The following is a 10988-nucleotide window of genomic DNA, read 5'->3' as shown; positions in this document are numbered from 1 at the left end:
ATACAATTCTATTTCTTTTTCTGTATTTATTAAAGTAACTTCTTTTTACAGTAGTTGTAACCGCGGCCTTCTAACCAGAAGGCTATACTATATAGGTGCATTGATTCTACGGTTGTAGGATTTGTGGTGTTGAAGACTGTTCTCTGAGCCAATTCCTCCCTTATATAACATTGACATTACAACGCGCGCGCGTGGTACGTAACCTACTGCAAGTGTTTGGTGGTATGTGTGGTTTTGAGGTGTATCGCCACTTCAGTAGGGATTTGGTTCTATTAAGGTGGTAATAGTAATCAACAGGTGTGTCTTTTCTAGAGAGTTGCCTGTCGCCTACTGGGTTACGAGTTACCGAGGTACCACTACCCTCTAGCTAAAAAAACGCCGAACTCGAAAGGAAAGCAAGAAATCAAGCAAAAAGAACAAATGAAAAGAGATCGAGAAAACTAAGTCAAATAAAAAGAAGAGGGCAAAAGAAAAGGAAATAGGGTGAATAGAGTTTCTTTAGGCTTCAGGATAACTTTCGTTATATCCCTCCAGCCGAGGACTCGAAGTTTCCATTACCGACATCTGCACTTGGAGTTCGGCTTTTTTTGTCCATGAGGTGCTTGGGTACCTACCTAATTAAACAACGCCTTTGCACATAACCCTGCAACACGAACTGTGACATTAGAGTAAAAGAACAACCGACCTTCCAATGGAAAGACCCTGAGTACCCCCCGAATCATAATCGTCCAATTTGACTTAAACGGGCCTCTCTTTCTCCACGTGCTCTACCACTTCGCCCGACAGCCTCTTTTCGCCAGGGCGAGCGAACGGGTCGATTTTTGTTACCGCGAACTTTCTTGCCGGCACCCGCTGCTCAAATAGCAGGTCTAACTCAGCATATGTTCTACCCTTCGGTTCCGGTAACCTGAAGAAGACCCAAACCGCGGACAGCAAGCATGAACCCGCCCAGAAGAAGGCCGTTCGGGCGCCCCAGTTCCATGCGGTAGAACCTAATTGGTAGTTGGTCATAACGTTGACAAAGATGTTGCTGGCGTTGTATCCCGCGCGTGCCAGCACGATGGTTTTGGCTTTGAGTCGTGTCGATGACAACTCAGAAACGAGGGAATAGGTGACGGGACCAACCGCGAAGTCATAGACGAAGGTGAAGACAATTAGCATCGCACCGATAGCCCATACGGATGCCTTGGTGTTGCCGAACGACAGGCAGCCCACGATAACCAGCAGGGTAAGCTGCGCACATAATCCACTAAAATGGATCGTCCTGCGACCGACCCGAGACATGAGAAACCAGGACCCGATAGTCCCAATGATGCCGAGCGCGTACTGGCAGAGCGACAGGGTAAAGGAGTTGCTGGCGTCCATGCCGGCTTGGGTGCTGTCAAATATTAGCAAGGATTAAAGCAAGCTAATATGGGTGAATGCGCAGGCGTAGTGTAATACTCACAGGAAGTAAGCAAAATACCCCATTAGATTTTGCCCTCCCAATGTCTGAACGAGCCAGATACCGACGACAATTTCGGTCCGGCGGAGGTCAATGCCCTGAAAGCAATCGCGGAAGCGAACACCGTCCTTGACCTTCTTCTCAAGCTCGTTGGTATGCTCGATCATGGCGACGGTCTCGTCGACGTCAAAGCCAGGCTGATTGCGCGATGTTAAGCGCAACAAAGACTTCTTCGCTTCCTCCCGCCTGCCATGTCTGACGTACCACCAAGGAGATCTGTAGAAATAAGTACTGCTTAGTATTTGGTTGGAGAATAGGGGCATGGAGGGGGCTCAACTCACTCGGGAGCAAAAAGCATGCCGGCCAGAATTGGGACGGGCCATACCCATTGGACCGCAAACGGGATTTTGTAGGCATAGTCGTCGTTGCGCTCCACGGACCCCTTGTTGACAGCAACGGCGAAGAATTGTCCGATAACCCAGCACAGGTTGATGAAGGTTGTGAGGATCGGGCGAAGTGGAAGGGGTGCAACCTCAGAGGCATACGCAGCTGTCACGCTCTGGAAAGCTCCCCATGGGATACCTGGCAATTTACTGTTATTAAGACGCTCAGGATGGAACCGAGTTGCTGAACTCACCACACAAGACCTCGCCGGCCACCAGGACCTGAACGTTGGGTGCGAAGAATAAGACAAAGATGAAGCAGATCATCAGAATCAATGATCCAATGGTGGTCATCTTGTAACCATAGCGATCCGAAGTCCAGCCGGCAAAGATGAGGCCTAAGATCTCCCCTGCTCTCGCCCCGTTTGACAGACCGGATTGCCATGCCGCCGAGATGACATATTTGCCCGCCGCCGCATCATACTGGCCGAATTTCTTGTTGAACACCGGTGAGGCATAGAGGTTTCCGAGCAGAGCAAGGTCATAACCTTCCATTATGATGGTGGATGACACTAACACTGACCAGCCGATGGCTTTCGGGTAAAGTTTGATGGCTTGGAAGAGTGACATCTGGTGCTCCTTGTCCGACGCGTGCTTTGCCTCGACAGCTACGACGCCGTGACCGTGTAGAGTAGGGTCACCGGCCGCTTTTTCCGGAGGAGGACCGCCGGAGAGCGGTGGTGCTTTGACCTCTGCCATGCTGTTGGGAACTGTTGAACACAGAAGGATGGAAGTTTAAAAAAAGTTGATGGTGCGGGTGAGAGAAGGTACCCGAGAGCTCGGGACCGTGGTAATGGGTGGGATATTTATCCTGGTCGGCGTAATGGGACGTCTGTGAGTGTTCATGGGCCGGCCCGCAAGTGGTCAAGTATGTAAAGTGTCCTCGGCAATGGCCGGGGGAACCGGGGGGGGGGGGGGGGGAAGGGGGAATAATCTGCGGGGTTTGATCACTTTGGTGTTCCTGTCACTTGGAGCAGCACCCTGGCCAAATCGGCCAGCGTACCAAAACCAGGAAAGTCACTCATTCATTTCTGGGGAAAAGCTACCTTCTCACGCCTAATCGAGTGGATGTTGTTGCAGCCGTTGTAGCAACCCTGATCTAGATTTCACGGGGGAAAGCTTGTCAAACGGGCCTCGAAAGGAAGAAAAGAACTGTGGACTCGGCCACTTGGCGCTGATGCCGTTGCCGATGGAACAAGGGTGTCGGAAGCAGAGGCGGAGTTTGTTGCACACAATTGGCCAGAAAAGTCTGGGGAAGAAAAACAGGTGGGGGTTTGTTTTCTTTTTCTTTTGTCTTCCCATTTTTTTACGAGATACCTGTGTACATGTCGAATCCAATTCGGGAATATATTTTCCTTCCACGTGCTTGTACTTGCCCTGTCCTTACCCCGCCGCGTATGAAGTGAGAGGGCCGGGGGCGAGGCTGGCTGTGAAGCCCGCTACGTATGTCCGCCGGTTGGGTGGGACAAGGGTGTCGGAACGCCCCGCCAACAATGGGAGTCCGACCTGTCCGCCCACCTTGCCCTGGCAAACCGCCTCGGGAGTATGCGGGGCTGATTCGTGAGGACCGCCTCGCGGAAACAATATCAACCTCGGCCGCCATTGTAGACCGTTCTCCGTGGTAATTTGACATTGTCTTTCCAAACATCACGTCGGAAAGGTGACCGGCGACTGGTGACCCTCTCACATTACCCCCCCCCGTGATTATGGGATCTAATATTTTCCATCACCCAAACGGCTGGGCCGGCACGACGCCTTGGTGGAAGGATGCTGTCTTCTACCAAGTCTACCCGGCCAGCTTTTCAGACTCCAACGGTGACGGTTGGGGAGACATCCCGGGCCTCATCTCGAAGATCGACTATCTTCACCAGCTGGGTGTTGACGTCGTTTGGTTATCCCCAATGTTCGAGAGTCCACAGAAAGACATGGGATACGACATATCGGACTACCAGGCCGTTTATCCACGATACGGGACCCTCGAGGACGTTGACCAGCTCACCGAAGCCTGTCACAGCCGTGGCATGAAGCTCATTCTTGACCTCGTGGTGAACCACACGTCAGACCAGCACCCGTGGTTTAAAGAGGCCCGGTCGTCCAAAACCAACCCCAAACGCGACTGGTACTTCTGGAAGCCGCCCAGGTACGACAGTGCCGGGAACCGCAGCCCACCGACTAACTGGCGCGGTTATTTCGCCGGCTCAACATGGACCTGGGATGAGCAGACGCAGGAATATTACCTGAATCTGTACGGCCCCTTCCAACCGGACCTCAATTGGGAGAATGCCGACTGCCGCGCAGCCATATATGAGGAAGCGATGCGTTTCTGGCTGGATCGGGGGATTGATGGGTTCCGCATTGACACGGTGAACAAATATTCCAAGCGCATCGACTTCCCAGACGCGCCTGTCACCTGTCCGACCGTTCCGCACCAGCCGGCGCCGGAGATGTGGTGCAACGGCCCACGAATCCACGAGTTTATCCACGAGATGCAGACGCAGGTGCTCGCGCCATACAAAGCCGTCTCCGTCGGCGAGCTTTCTAACACACCCCTGCCGGGGCAGGTACTCCCGTATGTCTCAGCTGCGGCACGAGAGTTGGACATGGTGTTCGAGTTCAGCATGATCCGCTTGGGAACCGGCAACCTGTTTCACGGCAAGTACATCTACCAGCCGTTCCCGCTATCGCTTCTCAAGCAGCATGTGGCAACGTGGCAAACCTTCATCGAGGGGACCGACGGCTGGCACACTGTCTTCTGTGAGAACCACGACAATGGACGGGCCGTGTCGCGGTTTGGGGATGACAGCACCCCAGAGTTGTGGGAGGCCAGTGCCAAGGTGATCGCCTTGTGGCAAGCCACGTTGACAGGAACCTTGTTCTTGTATCAGGGGCAAGAGATCGGTATGCGGAACATGCCGACAGGCTGGGGCATCGAGGAGTATAAGGATGTGGAGAGCCTGGGCTTCTATAACGAGGCAGTCCAGTCTCGTGACGACGAGCGTGTTCGGGGGACGCTGCATGGCCTGCGGATATTAGCCAGGGACCACTCGAGACTGCCGTTCCAATGGGACGACTCTCCCAACGCGGGATTTACAGGCGCCGGCGTCACGCCCTGGATGAAGGTGCATGACCAGTATCGAGAGCTGAACGCTGCGAGCCAGCTGGAAGACGCTGAATCTGTTCTGCGGTTTTATGGAAAAGCACTGAGGCTCCGGAAGGAGTATCGAGACATTTTCATCCATGGGACGTTTCGACTCTTGGCCCCTGAGGATGAGGCTCTCTTCATGTATGTCAAGGAAAGCGATGTGGAGGTCAACACTGGAGGGGAGGGGGGGAAGAGGAAAGCTCTGGTGGTGATGAACTTCACCCGCTATGCTCAGCAATGCCCTGACATTAGCGATGCGCTAGGGTGCTGCACGGGGGAGGAACGTTTGCTTGTGAGCACTCTGAGGTCGGGAAAGTCGGCGCTGGAGAGTGACCGACTGAAGCCTTGGGAAGGAAGAGTGTACCTCAACTTCAAACCTTGATGTGCTGTAGTACATAAGGAATGAGAGCATGGGGACTGTGATGTAAACATGCCCAGCCGTTTAACCAGAACCGCCCGACTGCCCTACTATTCATGGTGAAACGGGGCCTTGACAAGTCGCGCCGCGAGCTCCTCAAATTGTCACAGGGGCTTGGCGGATTCGGCGAGTGGACCTAGTGCCCTGCGTGTTCCCGTAAAAGGCTAGGTGACCCCAAGCTTCCCGGCTCTCCGCATTTTACCCCAGCGCTACTGGAACTCGGGACAACCCTATGCAGACAGGCCGGTTTACGGACCACAGAATGAGCAGCCCGTCCAGGAACGCAGCCGTCTCAGGGGCCAGCGCTGTCCCGCGGCCCAAGAGAGCACAAGTCTCGAAAGCATGCCAGAGGTGCAAGAGGTTGCAGAAGGGTTGCAGCGAATCCCGGCCATGTCAGCGATGCACTCGAGTCGGCTTGGAGGCGGAGTGCGTTCGAAACGAAGGACACGTACAGCAGCAGCCTGTGGATGGGAACTGGTCGTTCCCACAGCTCCCAGAAAGCCTCTCGCCGGAAACCGTCCACGCTACGCCGCTGGCGACACAGCCGCAGCGGCGGAGTCTTCCCCCGGCGCCTGTTGTCGGGTACTGCTTCCGTCGCTTTTTTGCCAAGCTGTATCCGACCATCCCCATACTGAGTCCTGAGTATGTTGAGTTGGTGGCGACCGAGGCGGAATCCCTAGGAGGGGTCGAAGCCCAGTGTCTAATCACGGCTGTTTGTGCAGTCGTTCTGATACAAGTCGAAGAGCCCAGCCAGCACTTGTTCGAAGCCGACGGGATCCTACACTCGAACAGAAAACTTGGAGAGCTCCTTTTCGAGGACGCGATGGTTGCTCGCAACCACATGTCTTCGGGATTCAATCCGAGCCTGGAGCGTGTTCTCGCCACCTTCTTCCTTTATGCCGGTCACGCGTCACTCTTCCACCACAGCCAGGGTTTCTACTTCCTTCGAGAAGCTGCAACCATGTGGCTCGTGTTGCGCATCAGCGAAAGCGACATCCTTAGGCGCAGATTGGCCAACAGACTCTTTTGGGTAATCCTGGTGTCGGAGCGCTCGCACGGAATCCGATATCGTCGCCCTGTCACATTGCAGGTCATCCCATCGGGGCCTGACCTTGACGCCGATGCTGAGCTAGATGCAACCGTGCCCGGGTTGCAACGATTGGTGGCCCTCTTTCGTCCGCTGGATACAGTCTTTTTTGCCCTGCTCAACCAGGAAAACACCGTCTTCTTGCCGGGGCTCTTGTCTCCGCTAGACGCTATTCAGGTCGCCATCCGCGGCGCTCTCGAACCGCGGCACACGAGTGTACTTTGCGAAACACAGCTGGCCAACCTCAGAGTAACTCAGCTCTGGCTGCTGGTCACCCTGTGGCAACTGCGACTGCGCCTAGGGCTGTTGGTAGAGGAACCTGGGGTGCCAGGCCACCTAACGTTCCGATATCCGGTCGAGGTGGGCGAGGAGCTGGCTGGTGTTATCCGGGGCATGTCGCTCGAGAGCATTAGGATTCACGGCGTCGGTATCAACGAGAAGATTTTCGATGTTGCCTGTGCGATGATAGATGTGCTCTCTCGGGTGCCGGCAACGGACAAAAGTGGAACGGGGTTGGAGAACATCGCGTACTTCAGAGAGCTTATCCGCGAACTTCCCGGAGGGGTGTCGACATACGGTGCGCTCCTAGAGAAGCACATCAGTAACGCACTCCCGAGTCTGCTGGAGGTCCCGAGACTAGCGAGGTAGAAATGGGTAGGAGTAAGAATACAACGCCGGAAATATTGTGCAACATACAGAAGCACGAGGTAGACACTGGACTTCAAGCGTTCGCACCGAATACCGGGCGGGAGCAGATCGTCTGCCAAACGAGCTCTCGCGCCTACGGCTCATCCAGATGTCTTCCCATTTCCCATCTCTTATTAAGCCGCAACATTCCCTAGCCCCGAGAGCAATGCCGGCCTTCGGTGAAGAAACCGGAACCGTCAAGGTGTCGACAAATTCGGGGGTGTTTCCAGGTTATCCGACATGTTGTCTCGTGCGAGGGTGGACTTGGTCTGGGCGGGGATAAAACGGATTGCATTGCGTCAGAAGGTCGATGCGGTCTGTATTCGGATTAAACACACGCATGAGGTCGCAGTTACTGAACATCGCGACGTTCAGATCGCCATTATGGAGATGCAACAAGCCGCTCGAAAGCGGGCGGCATCCATGGATGAGGAAGGGCTTCCATACAGAGTCCGGCGCTTCAGGGAAGCTGGAGAACTGGCGTCGGCGCGTCGCGGGGAACTTGGAAGGTGGGGAACATTCGGGGAGCTCTTGTGGGTCCCACGAAGTTGAGACGCGCACAGCTGAACCCATTTCCCAAATTCTTCCATTTCGTCGTTGCATCACACATTGCAAATGTCCCGCAGCACGGCCCAAATTTTGAATCAAGCATTCGGGTGGATTGCTAACTACTCGTGCTTCCAAGTGCCGAAATCATCAACCTACAGCTTCGGTCCCGACGCTCCAGCCTGGGCGAGATCGTAACGGTCGAGGTTCATCACCTTGTTCCACGCCGCGACAAAGTCCTTGACGAACTTGTCCTGCCCACTCGTGCTGCCATACACCTCGGAGACGGCCCGTAGCTCCGCGTGCGCACCGAACACGAGGTCGGCCCGCGTGCCAGTCCACTTCTTCTCGCCCGTCTTGCGATCGCTGCCCTCGAACACCTCGCCGTCGACCGACTTCCACGCCGTGCCCATGTCCAGCAGGTTGACGAAGAAATCGTTGGTCAGCTTGCCGGGGCGCGTTGTGAACACACCATTGGACGACCCGTCGTAGTTGGTCCCGAGCACGCGCAGGCCACCGATGAGCACAGCCAGCTCGGGCGGCGTCAGGGTCAGCAGGTGGGCACGGTCAACCAGGAACTGCTCGGTCGAGACACGGGATGTCCCCCGCCCATAGCTGCGGAAGCCGTCGATACGCGGCTCGAGGTGCTCGAAGGACTCGACTTCGGTCTGTTCCTGCGAGGCGTCGGTGCGGCCCGGGGTAAAGGGGACGGCGACACCAGCGGCTTGCTCCAGTGCCGCGACACCACCAAGTACGATCAGGTCCGCCAGCGATACCTTCTTGCCTCCCTGGGCGGCGCCGTTGAATTTGGCCTGCACGCCCTCGAGTGCCTTTAGAACCTCGGCCAGCTGTGGGGGGTTGTTGACCTTCCAGTCCTTCTGCGGTGCCAGGCGGATGCGGGCGCCGTTGGCACCACCGCGCTTGTCACCACCGCGGAAGGTCGAAGCAGACGCCCAAGCGGTCGAGATCAGCTTGGTAGGGGCAACGCCGGTGGCGAGGATGTCGCGCTTGAGCGCGGAAACGTCCTGCTCGTCGACCAGCGGGTGGTTGACCGCCGGGACGGGATCCTCCCAGATGAGCACTTCGCTGGGGATCTCCGGGCCAAGCCAGCGCGAGCGCGGCCCGAGGTCGCGGTGCAGGAGCTTGAACCAGGCGCGCGCGAATGCGTCGGCAAACTGGTCTTTGTTCTCCAGGAAGCGGCGCGAGATCTTTTCGTATTCCGGGTCGAACCGCAGCGACAGATCGGTAGTGAGCATGCGAGGCAAGTGCTTCTTGCTGGGGTCGAAGGGGTCGGGGATGATGGCCTCGCTGTTCTTGGCCACCCATTGGTTCGCGCCAGCGGGGCTCTTGGTAAGCTCCCATTCGAACTTGAAGAGGTACTCGAAGAAGTTATGGGTCCACTTGGTCGGCTCCTTGGTCCAGATGACCTCGAGGCCGCTGGTGATGGTGTCTGCTCCTTTGCCCGACCCATGCTTGTTGCTCCAGCCGAGACCCTGCTGCTCCAGGGGAGCTGCTTCCGGCTCTTGGCCGACGTTGACTGCGGGGGCAGCGCCGTGTGTCTTGCCGAAAGTGTGGCCGCCGGCGATGAGCGCGACCGTCTCCTCGTCGTTCATGGCCATGCGGCCAAAGGTGGTACGGATGTCCTTGGCGGCCGCAACGGGGTCGGGGATGCCATCGGGGCCCTCGGGGTTGACGTAGATGAGACCCATGTGGGCGGCGGCAAGCGGGGATTCGAGGTCGCGGGAGTGGATGTCCCGGTGGCCCTTGCCGGACTCGTCACCATCCACGACCCCTTCCCCGGCGACGCCCTCCTTGCCATGGGAATAGCGGACATCATTGCCGAGCCATGTCTTCTCGCCTCCCCAGTAGGCCGATTCGTCCGCCTCCCAAGTGTCGGGGCGGCCGCCGGCGAAACCAAACGTCTTGAAGCCCATGGATTCGAGGGCGACGTTGCCTGTGAGGAGAAGCAAGTCGGCCCATGAGATATTGTCGCCGTACTTTTGCTTGACGGGCCACAACAGGCGGCGCGCCTTGTCGAGACTGACGTTGTCGGGCCAGCTGTTCAGCGGCGCGAACCGCTGCTGGCCTTGGCTGCCGCCACCGCGGCCATCGGAGACACGGTAAGTGCCGGCGCTATGCCACGCCATGCGGACGAAAAGACCCCCGTAGTGACCGAAGTCGGCCGGCCACCAATCCTGGGAGTCGGTCATGACCGCTTTGATATCCTTCTTCAGCGCTTCATAGTCGAGCGACTTGAAGGCCGCGGCATAGTCAAACTCCTTGTTGTACGGGCTTGACGCTGGCTGGTGCTGACGGAGTATGTTAAGCCGCAGCTGGTTGGGCCACCAGTCGTTGTTCCTGGTGCCACCGCCGGCGATGTTGGCATGGTTGACAGGACACTCGCCCATGGTGTCGGTTGATTGGTGTTGTTCGTCGACGAGGAAAGTTTGGCACTAGGTACCGAAGGATATATGGCCTGGAAGAGATACAAGCCAGTTGGGGAGAGGGAAGAAGGGACGAGAAGGGGCAACGAGAGGCGACTGATAAATACCAGGTATCTTTGGAGGGGTCCGATGGGCATCAGGAATCGTACCTGACCAACCAGAGTACCCCGCTCCCGGACAAGGAGTGCCGCTGTCACGCCAACCCCGCATCCATGAGGGGCAAGATCGCGACATCCATCTCCTTCCCGCCTCCATGCCGCCCGCATCCGGCCTCCCATGGTTCGACAATAAGCCCCGCCGGCCACCCTCATAACCGTTCCGCGACTGCCGGCATGGATCCGTGTGCAAACTATACGACTCATCACATAACATGAATATGCGTGGCTGATTCATCCCACATGGCACCCGGAGATCAACCACCGTTGAATGACTTTGTGAGGGGGTCTTCCCTCGAGACGGTTACAACCGGGCAGCTGCGTGGCTCTGTAATCTGCCCCACTTGATTGGCCACCGTTTCGAATGCCGTGCTCGGAGCTTCGGAGATGCGAGTCGCCTTCGAACGCCATTTCGAGCCCTCTTTACTTGGTGCGTATGGGTAACAGTAGGCCTTTGATTCGATCACCAGCAGACCGAAGCTGAACCCTCATCGCCGAGAGCGGGAAATCCACATCTCGTTGCGTCCACTCACTGTTTGCCCTTTGTGTCATGCAGTGAACCCCCGGAGGGTTTTGGGTCTCTGTTCTGTGGAGACAGACAATAGATCGGTACCTGCACAAG

General features: G+C 56.6%; 4 protein-coding genes across 4 annotated transcripts; 2 read left to right on the top strand and 2 right to left on the bottom strand.

Moving 5' to 3' along the window:
* Window positions 1–370: 370 nt before the first annotated feature.
* On the bottom strand, window positions 371–2792 carry B0H64DRAFT_433082 (general substrate transporter). Its single transcript, XM_062806031.1, has 4 exons — window positions 2082–2792; window positions 1786–2026; window positions 1448–1720; window positions 371–1378 (listed from the first exon to the last, which is right to left on the bottom strand). The coding sequence occupies exons 1-4, from the start codon at window positions 2584–2586 to the stop codon at window positions 739–741; spliced, it is 1659 nt and encodes a 552-aa protein (XP_062660082.1). The 5' UTR covers window positions 2587–2792; the 3' UTR covers window positions 371–738.
* A 648-nt stretch (window positions 2793–3440) lies between these two features.
* B0H64DRAFT_172576 (glycoside hydrolase superfamily) lies at window positions 3441–5545 on the top strand. The gene has a single exon (XM_062798787.1). The coding sequence runs from the start codon at window positions 3594–3596 to the stop codon at window positions 5409–5411; it is 1818 nt and encodes a 605-aa protein (XP_062660081.1). The 5' UTR covers window positions 3441–3593; the 3' UTR covers window positions 5412–5545.
* A 434-nt stretch (window positions 5546–5979) lies between these two features.
* On the top strand, window positions 5980–7221 carry B0H64DRAFT_461951 (uncharacterized protein; the record flags this gene model as incomplete). Its single annotated transcript, XM_062807524.1, has 1 exon — window positions 5980–7221. A coding segment is annotated over one exon (1203 nt), but the record flags the coding sequence as incomplete, so codon positions are not given.
* A 637-nt stretch (window positions 7222–7858) lies between these two features.
* B0H64DRAFT_398568 (bifunctional catalase/peroxidase) lies at window positions 7859–10337 on the bottom strand. The gene has a single exon (XM_062803962.1). The coding sequence runs from the start codon at window positions 10173–10175 to the stop codon at window positions 7923–7925; it is 2253 nt and encodes a 750-aa protein (XP_062660079.1). The 5' UTR covers window positions 10176–10337; the 3' UTR covers window positions 7859–7922.
* Window positions 10338–10988: the final 651 nt, after the last annotated feature.

Source organism: Chaetomium fimeti (genome assembly GCF_033439085.1).
Source record: "Chaetomium fimeti strain CBS 168.71 chromosome Unknown B0H64scaffold_4, whole genome shotgun sequence".
NCBI classification, from domain to species: Eukaryota; Fungi; Ascomycota; class Sordariomycetes; order Sordariales; family Chaetomiaceae; genus Chaetomium; species Chaetomium fimeti.
This window is presented reverse-complemented; position numbering and strand designations above follow the sequence as displayed.